The sequence below is a fragment of the Mirounga angustirostris genome, unplaced genomic scaffold (assembly GCF_029215605.1).
Source record: "Mirounga angustirostris isolate CCGP_5_RB_7025 unplaced genomic scaffold, mMirAng1.0.hap1 SCAF_5, whole genome shotgun sequence".
In the NCBI taxonomy this organism is placed as follows: Eukaryota; Metazoa; Chordata; class Mammalia; order Carnivora; family Phocidae; genus Mirounga; species Mirounga angustirostris.
The window spans coordinates 9,989,215-10,006,637 of NW_026991713.1; the positions used below are offsets into that span (position 1 = coordinate 9,989,215).

At 56.5% G+C, this 17,423-nt stretch overlaps 1 protein-coding gene across 8 annotated transcripts in view; it reads left to right on the forward strand.

The window, feature by feature from the left end:
* Positions 1-351: 351 nt before the first annotated feature.
* The window catches only part of CSNK1E (casein kinase 1 epsilon), a 32,875-nt gene continuing 15,803 nt past the window's right edge, over positions 352-17,423 (forward strand). For 2 of the 8 annotated variants that reach the window (XM_054506821.2, XM_045872534.3), the window contains exons 1-2: positions 10,503-10,730; positions 14,175-14,265. In XM_054506821.2, coding sequence (XP_054362796.1) covers positions 14,190-14,265 — 76 coding nt within the window. In that variant the 5' untranslated portion in view covers positions 10,503-10,730; positions 14,175-14,189. Of the gene's footprint in view, positions 371-10,498; positions 10,731-10,919; positions 10,942-14,174; positions 14,266-17,423 lie in introns of those variants that run through there. The other 6 variants (XM_064590609.1, XM_045872530.3, XM_054506818.2 and 3 more) reach the window with 6 other exon arrangements.

Sequence of the window (17,423 nt, forward strand, 5' to 3'; positions counted from 1 at the left end):
GCAGGACCTCTCCCTCCAGCCCGCCCACCCCCGAGGGCGCACTTGGAGGCTCCCTTTGGCAGGTGCTGCTGATGGCTGGGGGTCCGCCTACGGGGGCGGGGTGGGGGGGCGTGCGGGTCGGGAGGAGTGTCCCCAGCGGCTCACCCCGCAAGCACGACAATCACGAGCGCCTGGGGGGGCCGGGAAGCCGGGGCGGGGCCGGGAAGCCGGGGGCGGGGCCGGGAGGCCGGGGGCGGGGCTGGAAGGGTGGCGTCACGGCCCCGCCCCCGGCCGGCTCCCTCCTTCCTGCGCGGGGCGCCCTGGCCGAGTCCTCACCTGAAGGGACAGGTGTGCTCACCTCGCATCTCCGAGGCCGGTCCGCGAGTATCAGGTGAGCCTTAGCAGCAGCTCCGGCGGGGGCTGGGAGGAGGGTCGGGGGCGGGGGGGGGGGTCCTCACTGGCGGCAGAGGACAGTCTGGTCAAAGCAGGCTGCTCAGAGAGGCGGAGCTGGGCGTGGGTCTGTGGAGGGGCCGGTTGCTCCCCAAACTCCTGCGATGTCTCTTGGTTATAGTCACGTTGTACCAAAAACGTAGGCTTTGGAGGGATTTGAAGGAGAGGGAGTTGAAGAGGAAACAGCAGGTTTCCAAATATTTCAACCACAAATCTATCATTTTTTGTACATGATATCTTCTCTTCGTTGTAAAAGTAATGTGCATGGGTTGACTGTTTGGCGAATTGGGAAGAGTAGGAAAGAAATTGCCCGGGTACTAACACACACACAAAACAATCGTGGATATTCTGGTGTATTTTCTTTCCCAGTCTGGTTTCTGTGCACAATCATGTTAATCTCATTTTCTCATACTGTATTTACAATTTTTGTGTCTTGCTTTTCTCCTCTTAACATTGTGTCATAAGCATTTTCTCTGTTGTTATTAGTCATCTGGGTATGTGTAATCATTATTTTTAATGGCTGCATAATGTTACATTTGAGGGAAGGGCCATAGTTGGGTGCCATTCTGAACACTTGGAGGAAGGATTTGTGGGGGGGAGACAGAGAGGTGTCATAGGAAAACATGGGCTCTGGGTCACACAGCCCAAGACCTCCACCTCCAACCCTGGGGTCCAAGAAAGGTCTTTGTGTCAGTTTCCACATCAGGGAAATGGATCCATAAAGCAACTTCCCCAGAACGTTGTGAGGATTAGGTGAGCTAATTTATGTAGAAAGCCTCCCCCACCACCCTCACGGTTCTGGCAGAAAAGGGTCCACAGTGTTTGTGAGTTTGGAGGAGGGATTGGGCCAGCAGAAGCTGCTGAGGGAGTAGAGGAAGAGCTGGGGACAGGGGGACAGGCTCCCCAGAATGGAGATGTCTCTGGGTCTGGGGCAGATGGGCTCACATCCACTCTGCATGAGCCAGGCCCAGACAGATCCCTAAGGCAGGGCTGTGACCTCCAGGCCCCTAGAAGCGTTCAACCCTTGGGATAAGCTTCTAGAAGGGCTTTGGAAGTGAGAGGATTGGAAGAAAAGTAGGAGGGGATGGTGAAGGTGGAAACTAGTAATCAACCCCTTGTACGGATAAGGAAACTGAGGTTCAGAGAACAGGGGATTTGTTTTGGATGCACACAGGGAGCAGTAACAGAGTAGGTTTAGACCCCAGGGCACCTAACTCCTGCAGGGATCTCTTATGCCAGAGACTACTTGATGCTAGGGGAAGGAGGAGGTCAAGGCTGAGTCATCAGCTGCACTTGTACCAGGCTAAGGTAAGCTGAGAGAAAACAGATGTCTCTGGTTTTTGAGCCTCCATTTCCTCATCTGTGAAATGGGATAAGTCCCCACCTACCTACTTAGTACCCACTGCCAAGCCTGTCCATTGCCAGGTAGCCAGGGCCTCCTTCCATTCTTAGGGCCTGTTCAATCTCTGCTCATACACCCCCACCATGACCCCTTCATCTTCATGGCCCCCTGGCCATCTTCGGGGGGGGTGTCTTGGGTACCTGTCAGCTGAATCTGGGGAGTACCTGTGGCCCCATCTCAGTTAGGATGGAAAATTCCATACTCCCCTGAGCCATCTGCTTCTAGACCTGGGAGATTTTGTTCTGTGTTTCTAATTTGGCCTTCCTGTAATGTGCCCCTACAGCATGCTAGGCTGGTTGAGAAAGGGCTTCGTGCCCTGGGAGGAGTTCCTAAGTGCTAAAATCGTCTTATAATGAGGGTCCGCGACCCTCTGAGGCCACCTCTTTCTGCCTCGCCTGTCACACCAGGACAGTGATAAGGATGTCAGCCTCCCCTAGCCATTTTAGCGATCTCTGTCTTAACCCTGGTCACGCTGATTTGTAGTGACTTATTCTGGGTCCTGGGCCTCCTATAGTAGATGCAGTCCCCAAGGGCTCGGCCCACCACAAGGCCCAGGCCAGGCCCGGCTCTGCTCCCTGTGACTGAGGGAATAATAACTACATCTATCATTCAGGTACCAGACTCTGGACTACGGGCTGTCTGGGCATCATCTCTTTTTTTTTTTTTTTAAGATTTTATTTATTTTGGGTGCCTGGGTGGCTCAGTTGGTTAAGCGACTGCCTTCGGCTCAGGTCATGATCCTGGAGTCCCGGGATCGAGTCCCACATCGGGCTCCCTGCTCAGCAGGGAGTCTGCTTCTCCCTCTGACCCTCCCCCCCTCTCATGTGCTCTCTCTCATTCTCTCTCTCTCAAATAAATAAATAAATAATAAAATCTTTAGAAAGATTTTATTTATTTTATTTGACAGAGAGACAGATAGCAGATAGCGAGAGCAGGAACACAAGCAGGGGAGAGTGGGAGAGAGAGAAGCAGGCCTCCCACCGAGCAGGGAGCCCAATGTGGGGCTAGATCCCAGGACCCTGGGATCATGACCCAAGCTGAAGGCAGACACTTAACGACTGAGCCACCCAGGCGCCCCTGGGCATCATCTCTTTTAATCTGCCTGAGGTGTGCGCTGTGCGCCCCCCCCCCCCCCCACCGTTCTGACATGAGGGACCTGAAGTACAGGGAAGTTCTATAAACTCGCCCAGCCACACAGCCCAGAAATAGCTGATGAAGGATCTGAACTCAGCTTGCTGAAGCCAGGTCTCTACCACCACTGCCTCTCAAGTGAGAGCTCATATCTGGGGTCCTCCGATGTAAACTACGGTTGCGTACCCCTTCTGTAAGAATATTTTTGAGCATGCACTCTATATTCATATGTATATATATTTGTTAAAACTTGGGTATATATGTTCAGCTGTGCTAATGTGTGCATTATAAAACATACATTAAGATAGAACATTTAGAAAGGTAAGATTAAAAGCTGGATAAGAATACAAATTCTGATCTTTCTCCCCACACCCCAGTGGATCACTCAGTGAATTTCCTGGGGTGCTGGTATCTACTTTGGAGACAGCTACGTTAGTAGTCACCAGAATCCCCTGGATGCTTTCAGAGTGGGTGAGTGGATTCATGGTGTCCTGAAGAGCAAGGGGGCCCGTTCAGTGGGGGCCTCAGACACATGGGCAGGTTCCCATTGGCATGCACTGAGGGAGACAAAGGCAGATTGGGGTGCAGGCTGTGAGGCAGGGTGAAGCCCCAGGGTGGGTCTGGAAGGGTAAATTGGAGTCCTTCATAACCTTTATGAACATTAGATCATGTTCTGGTAAACTCTGTCAGCCTCAGGTTCCTACCTGTAAAACAGGTGGGTTGATCTCCAGCTCATGGGACTGCTGTAGAGAATTCAACAAGAGCCCATGAATGGTGCCCATTGCGGTGCCACATCGTCTAATAAATGCGAGTTTGCTCATTCTATCCCTCTTCTCCCCTTCCATGCGCAAAATGCCAAGCTGTTCTGAGCAAAACCAGTGGATAAATCCCATATGTAGCAGCTTGGGATTAAAGACCTTGCCCAACTCTACCTTTCTCATCGGCCTTCTCCCCCTCTCGGGGGGGGGGATCCTGGGTGCCATCTGACCCGTCTCTCCACAGGGGGCCCCCCACCTTCAAATGTCTGAGGTTCCTGCCAAAGTGTAGGCTCGGGCTGTTCTTCTCCATCCTCCAAATCCACCCACTTTCAAGCCCCTCCTCCTTCTAACGTCCCCAGTGGCAACTCCCCAATTTCTCCACGGAAGGGGCTTGGTGGGCAGTCTGGTAAGAAAGGGTCTCAGGGATTCATCTGGATGCTGTATCCGTGTAACCCTTCCCCTCAAGTTAAGAACTCTCCAGTGGTGCTTTTTGCAGGAAGCTCTGGGTGGAGGGTGTGGGGCAGCTTACCACCCCCTTGCCCCCTCCCCCCGGCTGATGCCAGGCCACGTGGACCTGTCCTGTGGTGCTCACCATCTAGCAGGTTCTCTCTGGTATCCTGAGTCCATCTTTTTTTTTTTCTTGTGCTCACCCAGCTGGCCCAGGCAGATTGTCAGCTTGAGGCGAGCAGGGCTCAGCGTGGATCTCTCAGGCCCTGTGAGGAGTAGGCATCAGGAAATGTTTGTGGACAGACGTGTGACAGGGTAAGATGATGAATTGCACCAGCTATGCTGACTTGAGAAGCGTTGCTGTGGGAATTGGGACTATTAGCCGTGGCAATCATCGTAATTCCCGTGGCCCAGTTAATGAGTGGTTGTGTGTCCTGGAGATGGAATTCCTTGGATTCCCAGAGGATGGAAGGAGCACATTTTGGAGAGGATTGGCAGCGGCTCAAACAATGAGGTTGTGTCGAGCGGAGGGGCAGCGAGGTGACAGGCCAAGTTGAAGGAAGGACGCAGACAGGTAGGAGGGTGGGCAGAGGAGAAGGCAGTGGCCCTTGGGTGACGCTGGGGGGTTTTCAGTGCTCCCTGCTCCTGTGCCTTTAGAAACAAGTGCTCCCAGCTCCTCTGGGAGTTGAGTCCCCAGTGAAGACCAGGGAATACCCAGAGAGGGTTTGCCCTGGTGGAGGGGGGAGGGCCAAGAGCCCACCATGAGAAGGGGTGGATGGGGTGGGGAGGAACCCCAGGATGAGTAAGGCTTGTCCCTGAGGGAAGGCTGTCAGGCACCATCTGGCCCAAGGACTGAAAGTGCCAGGCCCTTGCCTCCACCCCTACGACCACACACCCACAGCAGAATTTGCTCATTGCTCAAGTATTTATGGGGCACCCATTACCAATTGGATACCCACAGGAGCACCTATAAGAGGATTTCTCTCTCTTGGAGCTTATGTTCAAGGGCACTAAAAATAAACAAGTTAATGTTTTCAGCCTGTAGTAAGTGACATAAAGAAAATAAGGCAGGGGTGATCCAGTAGAAAGAGGCAGAGGGGAAAGGGGCCTGTTTAAGATTGTGTGGTCAGGGCACCTGGTTGGCTTGTCAGTAGAGCGTGCAACTCTTGATCTCAGGTTGTGAGTTCAAGCCCCACGTTGGGCGTGGAGCTTATGTTAAAAAAAAAAAAAATTGTGTGGTCAAAAGAGGCCTCTTTGAGGAGGTAACTTTTGAGTTGTGACTTGAATAGAAGTCATTGTGTTCAAACCATTGAAGGCAGCCATTGAAGATCTGGGCGGGGGGAGGATAATTCTAGGCAGAAGGAATGACAAGGGCAAAGGCCCTGAGGTACGATGAAATGAAAGAAGAAATGAAAAAAGGTAGTTCGAGATGAGGTCTGAGAGGCAGGTAGGGGCCAGATCATAGCAGGCCTGGGAAAGAACATGGATTTCACCCTAAGGACAGAGGGAGCATTTGGTGTCTTCAGTAGGCAAGGGATGTGATCTCACAGGTAACAAACTGCTATGGTATCCAAGTGAAAGATGCACACGGTGAGAGGTGGCTGGGGTCAGAATATAGTTAGGAGGTGGAGCTGATGGGATGTGCACAATGTTTTGAATATGGACGAGGGTGCGGGGGGATGGGTAGAGAAAACCCTTTCCCGCTGAGCCCAGATGTACGTGACCTCAGGGTCTTTCTCAACAGAGTACCCCAGATGTGGAGTGTATAGGACCTTCCCCACATCCAGTCCAGCCCTTAGTTTATAGATGGGGAGAGTGAAGAAAAGGACTTAGAGGTCTCCTTGTCCCCAGAGAGGGGCTGTGAATTCTCCCAATTCCTGCTGACATTCAGTGGCTGAGCTGGGACTCAAACGTGGGCTTCCTGGCCCCTGGTCTAGGCCCCTTGCTACCCCACCCCGCTGCGTTCTCCCCCCGAAGACGGAGGAGGGAGGAACCACTGTGGGAGAATGACCAGGCGTGGCAATGTGGTGAGGTCACTGGGAGAAGCGTCTAAAGGCAGTGGAGTCTGGAGAGGCCCAGGCCAAGGCCCTGATTGGCACTGCCCTGCAAGCAGTCAGAGGCGGGTGGAACATCATGGAAGGGTCCGGGGGCAAGCTGCCAAGGCCTCACTGGGCGAGAAGAATGCACCAAAGCAGCACTTTCAGGCTGGCAGGCTTGAGGAGGACCTCTTGGAGCAGAGCCTGTGGTGGGCCATTGACCCTCTGGGGTCTTGGGAGAGGCATGAGTAGCCGCTAAGAATAGGAAGACTCCGAGAAACTTCCTGCAGGGGCATCCTAGAGCCACGGCCGTGGGTGAAGACAGAGGGTGGGCCAGCCCCCCGCTGTGTTTGCCCACCTCTACCTTGAAGGGGAAGGGGAAGGCAAGGAAAGAAGCAGCTGGAGACCCAGCCTGAGGTGCTAGAAGTCCAAGTCAGGGGGCCTGGATCCCGCTCCCTATCAGCTCCGCAGAACCTTGTCATCATCTTCCTCTTCCTCAGGGCCGCTGCCGGGCTAAGTTGTTTTCGTGCATGATCATCTGCATTATCCCTGGTTTACCAATGAGGCTCAGAGAGTTTAAGGAACTTTCCTAGGGTCACACAGCTAAAAAGTGGCAAAGTCAGCATTGGAAGCCGCCTTCTCAACCACAGTGGGCTCCTGTCTTGGCTCCCTTTGTAACTCTGAGCGAGGCTCCCTGGGTCTCAGTCTCCACTGTAAAATGATGGAGCTGGCAGAAATGAGCCCCTCAGGCCCCTGTGGCTCTTGGTGTGGGGCCCCAAATTGCTCCTCCAGGATTGGGGCTCAGGAGCCTGAAGGAGGGGCCATGGCCTTATTTTGGAAATGTGTTCTGCACCAGCCTGGGAGCAGTGGCTGGGGGCACAGGCTTTGCCAGGCCATTCCCTCTCCACTTCCTCTGCTGAGGGTTGGATGAGTCAGTGCCGTGACGTGTCTTGTAGAGGGCCCAGCACACAGTAGGTGCTCATTAAAGTAGCTCTTGATGTTTTGTCAGAGAGACGGAAGGCTGTCTCTTCATGGATGATTCATTCACTCATTCAGCAAATGTTACCACCTCCTATGTGCCAGACACTGTTCTTGACACTGGTGACCAGTGGTGTCCCCAAAATAGCTGCCTTCGTGCAGCTTATAATCTAGTAGGGGGCTCAGACACACACACACACACACACAATTCAAATAAGTACCACGTAGAATATGTTATATAGAGATACATGCCAAGAAAAAATGAAGCAGCAGGGGGTGGGGGGGGTGGGGAGGGGAGGCAGTGCCCTAGTGGGGTTGGGATCTTAAATCAGGAAGACCAGAAGGCCTCCCTGTGAAGGAGATGAGAACCAAGGCCTCGGGGAGGTGAGGGAATGAGCCATGCGGATATCTGAGGGAAAAGCATCCCAGGCAGCAGGAACTGCCAGGGCTAAGGCCTGTGTAGGGCCATTTGAAGGACCATCCTGATGTTTACTAAATGCAGGGTGGGGTGCCCACAGGCAAGACTCAGACTGCGGATCCCTTTGGGAGGACCGAAAGCTTCCTCCCCATCTCTGATTTCTTCTGCAATATCATCATATCTTCGAGATCCCCAGCCCAGGGCTCCAGGGGCTGGTGGGGGGGGGGGGGGCGGGCAGCGTGTTGTGTGCCAAGGAAATGAATCCAAAGTGTCAGATTGGAAGCATGCCGAGGAGTCTCTCCTCCTGAGCCAGTGCAGAGCAGCTCAACTCCAGGGTGGGACCCATGTGAGCTGGGACTCCACTGACACCTATTGTCCTGGGCTGATTGCATCTCCTGGGTGAGTGAGTGGGTGTGCAGGGAGCGGAACTGGGATGAACTCAAGCTGGCCACACCCTTGGGCCTTAAAGTTGGGAGTTAAGTCCCAGGAGGAATCATTGAGAACCTAGAATGAAGAGAGAAGTCAGGCCCAGAGGCTGCTGGAACTCCGTAAGATTTCTTTCCCTTTGGAATCACCTCCAGTCCTCTGCTGGGTTTTGTGTCATCTCTCAGTTTCTCCTTAGAACTGAGCTGTGAAGCTTTTTAGAAGTACCCGGGAGCTGGTCTTCTAGGGGAGTAGGAAAGAGAACTTGGGCCCATGACACAGGTAATTAGCAGCAGGGTGTGGGGAGCATTCTTCCAAGGGAGACAGCAGATAGGGACAGCAGGAGAGAGCCTGGGAGCAGGCCTTAGGGGACTAGTAGTCTTAAGACTGGGTGGCCCAGGGAACTGACCAGGATCCTTCAGTGGGGAGTGGGGAGGTGACAGGATTGGGCAGGGAAGCTGGGACTTTGTGGTGGTTAATGTGTGTCCTTAGGCAAGCACTGTTAAGAGCCTCAGATGCCCTCTCTGTAAACCCGGGAAAGAATAGAGTAGGATTTAATCTGTTGTTGTTTCAGAGGTTAACCACCTCCTCAGGGCCAGGTGCTTAGTAGATGCCAGAGCTGAGCGGTGCTAATCCCTTCCTGGAGAGGGAGGCCATTATTGGAGGGTGCAGTGGTGAGGATGGAGGACACGGGTATATTCCACGCCTGCTCGGTAGGCCTAGGCCTGGGCACCTTGTTTCACTTTAGGAGAACATGCAGCCACACAGAGTGCTAGCATCCCTGGATGCTGGAAGCAGAGCCTCGGTATTCAGGGTTGGGGAGATTGGGATGAAAAGAGATGACAAAGGGCAGGGCATTGGTGGTAGCTGGCTTCTAGGACAGGGTCATACTTGGGGACCTCCAGGGGATAAAGGAAGTCATGAAAATGGGTACAACAAGCTCATGTGAGGAACGAGGTTGGTGGCTGCTGCCCAGGCCAATGGCCAACTGAGTGTGGCCAGAGCCTGGTGTGAGTTTGGACCAGGGTTGCCCGTTCTCCCAGGGCTTCAAGAGAAGTAGGGAATATGGACCTATAATATGAAATCGGCCCATTTAAAACATTGGTTATCAATTAGCAAAGCAATATAAGTAACAAAAAAACACCATGCAGGTCAAGCGAAGCCCACCATCTTGGCTGGTGACCCCCTGCTCTGGCAAAGGGGGCACTGAGGCCAGGTCCTGGCCCGGGCCAGCTGTCTATCTTGCTGTGCTGTGTGGTCCTGGGCAAACCCCTCCCCTCTCTGGGCCCCAGTTTCCTAGTCTGGGAGAGAGGAGGAGCCTGATCTGTGGGGTCCCACCAGTTTGGACAGTGTGTGACTAAGTCCCCAGCCTCGAGGGAGGATGTGGTTATTATGGCAGTGACTCTTCCCAGGAACCCTGCTTCTGGGATTGGATGCAGTGCACTCTGGTATTTTGTGGGTCCACCATCACAACTCTGTGTGTGAGTGGATGTGTGTCATAATTTGGAGCTTTGCATGGCGCAGTGTCAATATCATCATTTTAATAACTTTGCCCTGGAACCTTTCATTGGCTACCCTGGAAGCTGGTGAGAAGCCTTAATTAATTCTCCCAGTGACGTGGGGAGCCAGGGGTCCTCTTCCTGATTTGTCCATATGGAAAGCCAAGCCCAGAGTTGGGAGGTGCCTTAGCTGACCCTGCACCACTGGGGACCCTGCACCACTGGGGACCCTGACTCATGTTAGTTCCCCGGGAGTGTGCAGGGTTCCTCATTAAACCAGTGAGACCAGAATTGGGGTTCATGCCCATCACAGTCTGCACTGCTGGAAGAGCTGGGAGGGTCCTTTCTATGGGGTGAGGGGTTGGGGGGGTGGTGAGGGTAGCTACCTCCCCGGGTCTTTGGTCAATGGCATTCTCTATCTCCTGCTGTCCTGTCAAATCACTGACTCCTGAATCAACCTGGCCTGTGTTCTCTGAAGGACTCTGAAGCCCCCAACTCTCCAAACATTCTTTTTTTTGCAGCGGCCTTCGCAGGGAGCCACTGCTTTGGTTTGAGAGGAGAGAGAACCGGGGGAAGAGGAGGCTTTGGATCTAGAAAACCCCAGCTTTTTGTGCGCCCGCCTCCTCCCCACCCCCACCCAGCTTTTTCCACCTGTGCCCCAGACTGGATCAGGGTGTCGGTGGCTGTGTGTGTTCCCCGGCCCCACGCGTAAGACCGCGTTCCTGCAACGCTCTCCTGGCCAGGCGGGGGGGGGGGGGGGTACGGACCGTGTTTCCCGGCTGAGCACCCCCCTCCCCAGAGTCCCCGGGAGCCGAGGGCGCGGGCCCTTTAAATCCTCCGGGGCGGCGGCGGCGGGCCGGGGATGACATCAGCGGTCGGGCCCGGGGCTCAATGGGAGCCGGCGGGTGCGCGCCGGGCGGGAGCGCGCGAGCCGGCGGCGGGGGCGGGCGGGTAGGAGGGCCCGGAGGAGGGAGGCGGCGGCGGCGGCGGCGGCGGCGAGAATCCAGAGCCAGAGCCCGGCCGGGGCCAAGCGGAGCGGAGCGCGGCGGCGGCGGCGGCGGCGGCGGCGGCGGCGGCAGCGGCGGCTGGGCCGGGAGAGGCTGGCGCGCCGGGCGGCTCCGCGAATCCTCCGGCATCCGCCCCGGCGGGTCGCCCCCGCCCGCGGCAGCCCCCCGAGCAGCGGCCCGGCACCGGCGCCTTCCCGGCGGGGTAAATATTGGGGGGCCGCGGACCCGCGGAGGGGCGCAAACCCGGGGGGAAACGGGGCTCCCTCCGCCTCTTTGTTTTTGCGCGAGAGGGAGGGGAGGGGAGGGCGGACACACGCGCGTTCGCACTCGGGTACGGGGGGGGGGGGCAGCCCGGGCGCCGCCCGCTCGGCCCGGCGAGGACAAAGGCGCGGCTGGGGACAAGGAGGAGGAGGGTGACTATTATTTTGCAGGCTTCACCGGGGGAGGCCCCCCCAGTCCGGCTCGCCTCCCCCTCCCCCAGCTGGACCCTTCAAGGCCCCAGCCGGCCGAGAGGCCACCGCGGGGCTGTAATTGGGGGACCCTACGGGAGGGGGGTCCGGGACTGGGGCGCTGGGGGCACCCGAGACTGTTGATACTGTTGATTCGGGCTTCTCGGCCAAACCCCGGGCTTCTGTGTGTTTCGCCGGACAATCAGCAGCGCCTCCCCCCTTCTCTCCTGGCTCGGAGCTCGGGACCTGGGGGTCAGCGAGGCTGCTCCCGCATGTTGGATGGGGGGCGCTCCGGAGCGCGTGGGGGCCCCCGAGGTGATGGGGTGTGTGGTCACCCAGCCACCGATTCTGTTTTCCTTTGTGGAGAGAAAGAAAGGGGTGGGGGTTATTTATCAGATCGGATTCTCCCATTTCTGCCCGTGAGAAATCCATGTTTTGCAAGTCTCTGTGGAACATGAAACTATGTTTGAGTCCGGGTTATCTCTAGAGAGAGGATTCCCGAGCTCCTCTTCACGCCCAAACTCAAAGCGGGGTGAGCCCCCTCCCCAACTTTGCCCTTAGTTCTCTTGGATATGTTCTTTCTGGCACAACCTTCTTCAGGGAGAAGGATTTGGGGAGAAGGGACAGGGATCCAGGGTGTCAGAAGTTGCGCCCAGCGAATGCCTGGGCTTGGGGCTCCCCTGCCTTCCTGTCTAGAATGTCCCTCCAATTTTTATTTTAATGGTCCAGTGACCAGGGCCCTGGCTGGGGTGAGGGGGTGTCAGAGAGTAAGAAAATTGCCCATGTGCTCTGCTGCTTGGTAGTTTGTGTAATTTCTTTAACCAGCTGAAACTCCGGATTTGCGTCTGCCTCTTTTTTTTTTTTTTTTTACTTCGTTTATTCCACCCCCCCACCCCCCCATGGGAGAAGCGGCAAAGAACTGGCAAGCTTCTCCTTTTCCTGACTCAATCCTTTCTCCTCTCCTCTGGGAGGCTTTTTAGGAGACAGTGCTGGGACAGTGGAGGCTCTCCCTGGGGGCCTGGCCCCCTGGGTCTGGGTGGCTAGCGCCCAGCAGTGGTTTCCATCAGGGCTGGTTTGTTTGCACCCTCTCTTCTCCCCGTCTCTGCCCATAGCCCGGTGAGTGGGGAGGGGCTGGGGGGTCATGTGCAGTGTATTTATGTAAGGCACCCAGACGGAGGGCGCGGGTATTTATATAACCCGGCATGGGTATTTATGTAATATAGGATGCGGGTATATTTATGTTCCTTTCCTAACCTGCGGCTTTCCCGGCTGCCATGTGTGGTCTCTGAATTGGCGTTGGCGGAAAACAGAACAGGGGCGGGGGAGGGCAGTGTTTGTGTGTGTACACACCCTCGACACCCCCCCTTCCTCCCCCCTGCCCCCCGCCCCACCATGGGTCTCATGGTGTGTGTCTGCTTTTCTTTTTTTTCCTTTGGAGTGTACACACAGTTCGCTGTGTATGTGAAATGTGTGGCTTGTGAGTTTTCTGCAAATGTGGAGCGTGTTCCGCTGGCAGCCACGGCACCTCAGCCGGGTCCGGCCAGGCGTGTGGGCAGAGGCCCTTGGTTGAGAGCCCAGAGTTTGGCTGGCATGGGCTGGAGGCTCCTTCCTTGTGGTCCTCAGTGAAGGGCTAGTGGCGGCTCCGCTGGGAGTTAGCCACTGGGGCTGGATGTCTCTCCTGGGCAGGAGCTGTTGGCTTCTTGCCTCTGCGGGAGGGGGTGCCGAGAGCTCCAGCCCCACCATCTGCAAACTAAATCTCTCCCATCTCCCCTCCCAGGTGGGTTTGGCTTTGGGGATAGCATTGGGCATAGGGAAGGGGCCCGGCTGCTATGCCTAGTACAGCTGCATTTCCATCTTCCTGCTTTACTTCCCGGCCCTGGCAGTAAATAACTCCTGTGTGTGTCAGGTGGGGGCAGCGGGGAACCCTGTCTGAGTCCCAGGGGAGGAGACTGCCACCAACTTGCTGCTGGGGAGTGGGGGGCAGGTGATGGGCTCTCTAGGCCTGAGTTCCTTGTCTGCAGAGGAAGACCCCTCTTCTAGACACTCTGAGATCTTAGGGATCCCCCATCCTTCTCCCTGTTCCATAGTCCACCGTCGCCTATCACCTAACTGTAGAAACCATCTCCTGGCCTTGGAGTTTCCCTTTCTGCTGGCCCGGACCTCAGAGGGCAGAGGGTCTCTACCAGGGTGGTCCCTGATGTCGCATGAGCTTGGGCATCCAGGATGGGACACGGGAAGGAGGAGAGTGGCTCCAGTCAGCATCCCTCCCTCAGACCTCTCCTCCCACCCCAGAGCCTGGTGGCTAAAAACCTGGCTTTGGTCCCCTCATTTGCTCTATGGGGCCCTCTAAGGAGACCCTCCTTCTAGTCTTGAAGGAAGCCAGCCCCAAACCGGCCATTCAAAGAATGTTGTGCAGAGAGGCCTGTGTGAGGTGCTTGGTGTCGTGAGGTCGAGATGGGGAGACAACTGGATGTTCTCAGGGCCCCCTTTCCTGCCTGCCCTCTGAGTTGGAGAGGAGGCCTCTCTCCTGCAGGGCACACTGCAAGCTGGCAACTTCTGGCCTCTGGAAAGACGGGGCCAGGCTGCGGAGGCCTGGTGTCCAATTCTTGTTACCAGAAGCATGGGGGCTTGGGGGTCGGGGCAGGGGACCCTGTCATTTCTGAGTCCTAAAGGGGCTGAGGAACTCCTTTGGGACCCTCCATCCCTGGAGGTTAGAACTTGCTGGTGGTTGCCATGGTAGCACCCCAGAATGATCAGCTCCTGATTTCCCCCCTCCCCGTCACCCCCTTTGTCTTTGATTTTCCTTTTAGGGTCTTGGCCCATTGTGATTGGCCTGTCCCTGAGAGACTCCTGTTGGAGGTTCCCCGAACGTGTGTCCCCCGAGGAGATGCTTGCTTGGCTCTTTCCTCTGGGGCTTTATCTCCAATTCTACCTTCTGCCTGGTTACCCTGACACGCGGCCTCGGCCTGCCTCAGCTATTCCTCACCTGTGGAGGCCATCGGCCCACCTGACACCTGGGTGCCCTCAGGCAAAGCCGGGCCAGCTCTCCTCTTGTACAATGGGAGGGAGAATGTCGGTCTCCCAAGTTCCTTGCGTCTTTCCCTGGCCTTTGGCAGGGGGGTGTGGTGGGCTCTAGCCGGTGAGGCTCCCTTCCCAGCTCCCCAGCTCCCTGACCCCCGTATCTCTGCTTCCCTCAGCAGTGAGAGAGAGTCATGGAGCTGCGCGTGGGAAACAAGTACCGCCTGGGACGGAAGATCGGGAGTGGGTCTTTTGGAGACATCTACCTGGGTAAGTGTCCTTGACTCCAGCGTGGTGGTTCTGGGGCCCCTGGGACAGCGCTGGGAACAAGTAGGAGGAAATGTGCCAGGACTTCAGGCTCTCCAGCCAGAACTTGGCTCCGGGCCTCCAGTGGCACATTTTTGGTCATTTTGTCCCCAGGGCCATGCCAGGTGGGGAGAGAAGCAGCAGGTTGGGGGTGAGGCAGGCCAGGGGAGTGGGGTCACACAGTCAGGGTGGGGCGGGGTTCCCACTTGCTGCAGGCTGGACAGAGGAGGGTATTTTTAGCTCTGGTTTCCAGCTGCAGATGACCGGGGTCTCCAGCTGGGCGTGGGAAGGCCCAGGCTGGGGTAGCACCCCTATTTCTTGCCCCCTGGGGGAAGGATGCTGGTAGACAGAAGAGGCCTGGGCTACCACTCGCTCCCAGCTGGGCCCCCTCCCTCTGCTCTGGCCCCTGGAATTCAGCCCAGACAGGCTTCGGAATGACAGTGACGTAGGCTCTCCCAGTAACCTCTGGGTAGGGGTGGGGGTAGGGGTCTGGTCGGAGTTTTCAGGATCGTGCTCTCCGGACGTGCTTCCTGTTGAAAGTCTAAGTTCGCTCTCATATTGTCATATTAAGCAAATCACTGACATTTCAGCCCTGTTCCTCAACCTGGCAAAGAAGAGGCTCCTGCCTTCAAATGCTGCCTTCTCGGCTCCCGAGGGCGTGTGCGGTCAGGGGTCACGGCCCTTCCCTTGCTGTTGTTGGTCTGGAGGGGAGATCCTGTGTCGGTAATCGCGAATGGGAGGTGGTAGAGCTGGGTGTCCAGTCCCTGGGGTTTATCCTCATTCCTGTCTCTTGGCCTCTCTTTCCCTCCTTGGAAAAGGAAAGTAAATAATTTCTGTCCCGGGCAGAGAAAAACAACAAGGCCGTGTGCTGTGCTCATTGGTTCTGAACTCGGGAGGCGGGGGGCAGTCTCTTACCCAATGGTCTGGGTCTCTGCCCTCTTGGGGTATGAACTCTGCTTCTCCGTGAGCTGCCCCCTTCCCCATCAGAGGGGACAGGGAGGGGACATTGTCTGAGCACGTAGTTGGTGCTGGGCAGGGTCCTCTTGGAATGTGGTTGAATGTGGTCGCCCCGCACAGCAGCGGGTAGAGATGGAGGCCCCCTGTTCTTCTGCACACGTCGAGAAGCAGGTGCAGAATGGTCAGGTTGGCCGCCCAGTGCTTCTCTCGAACACTAGAAAAGGCAGCCTTTATGCCCATGTGAGTGAGAGAGTGTGACAGAACACGGGAGGGAGACCTCAGACAGACCTGGGTTCCAGACCTGGCTCTGTGCAGCCGTGGGACAGTCATGGGGCTGCTCTGTGCCTTGGTGTCCCCACAGGGAAAGCGTGTGATGGTGAGGCCTGGCTGACCAAGGGCAAAAAGGCATGGGGCGGTAGCTTTTGGTACAGATGCACATCTGCTCTTAGGAAACATCCGGTCCAGGGCCGCCTTTTCACAGAAGGGAACAGAGGCCTGAGAGGGGAGGAGCAGGCCAAGGTCCTTGGGAAAGCTAGTGACCCTGGTCCATGTGGGGGGACCTCCCTGGGGGCAGGACTTCCTGTTTATCTAGTTCATTTTAAAAACCCAGCCTAGCTTTACTTCTCTTTTGTGCAGGCTCTGGAGTAAATTTACCAGGGTTTGGGTGCTGGCTTTTCTTCCATTAGCTGTATGCCCTTGTGTGGGTGATGACCTCTGCCGGTATTGGCGTCACCATCAGTCAAATGGGGTCATGAGGCCTGCAAAGTGGGAAGCAAGAGTGAGATCCCATTGTGCACAATACCTGTCCGTGCTCGGCCCAGCTGTGGTGCTTTTATGTTGTGTCCTCTGCCAACCCGCAGTCTTTTTTGGGATTTGCTACTGTCAGAGGATTTGGGTCCTCTTGGGCCCGAGTAGGGGTGGGGAGCCAGTTCTGCCCTGAGAGCAATGCCCCTGTCCGCCTCCGCTGGGTGCTCAGGCCCGGGGGGCCCTGGCATGGCGCTGTGTCCTGCCACCTCCTTCCTGGGCCCCTGCCTTGCTGCTGTGGGGACAGTGGTGATTGGAGGGCCTCCCCGGCTGGCCTCGCTGGCTCCCTTTGTTCCAAGCTCTGGGCACATTCTTGTCACTGGTGTCAGTGCCAGGGCCTGACTCCAGATGGCCTCTGCAGGTGGGGCTGGGCGCGGCCTCCAGGCCCTGCTTTCCAGGATCAGCCGCAGGCGAGCTCTCTGTGGATGTGGCTTCTCGGCACACAGCTTCTGCTGAGGGTCTCGGGTCAGCAGCACAGGGCCCAGGAGCAGCCGAGACCGTGTCCCCTCTGCCCCTGCTGGCTCTGCGCCCTCACGAGCTCCCTGTGCTATACTCTCAGTCTCTGTTCCTCAGTTCTAAATGGCGGGGGATCAGTACTCCCCAACAGGTGGTTTTGAGCGTGCTTTCTTCTGCACCTCCAGTCCAGCCAGGTCCCTGATTATGTGTGTCTGTGTTGATGTCTGCATGAGCCCCCATGTGAGGTTGGTCACCCCCTCTGCCCACCCAGGACTTCCGCAGGCCCCAGATCCTAGGGCTGGCCAGCTCCAAGCCCTTCTCTGTGTCCAGGTGTGTTTTCCAGACTGGACCGTCCCCCCGCAGGGCCACTGTCCCTGACTGCTGGGTCACCTCTCCTGCCCCGGCATTTTGCACTTAGTCAGAGTTCCCCTTTGTTGCTCCCACAGAGGGCGAGCTGAGCTCATCCAGGGCAGGGCTACCTCAGCTGGTCCGGGCCTCAGTATGTGTCTATTGATGGAATGAATGAGATGCTAGGCGGTTGGAATAGAGAAAAAAGCAGGGTCTTTGGAGACTCACATTCAAATCCTAGCCCTGCCCCCACGAGTCCTGTGACCTTGGGCCAGTTACTTAACCTATCTGAGCCCCAGCAGTGAGAATTCAGGGACATCAGAGAGAAGGCCGGTGGCTTCCTGTCAACTCCCAGGCAGCCAAGGGGCCTCGCGGTGGTGGGAGCCTGGGTGGGGGGCAGCCCGCTGTGGCCGTTTTCCAGCATTCTGCAGCCACCCGAAGGCTTTGCCTGAGAGCGAGCTCCTGTCCTGGGGAAGTTAGTGTGGCGTTTGGTCTCTTGACCTTTGGTGTTTCACTTTCTCTACGTGTCAACTAGAGATACAAACAGTAGTCCTTGC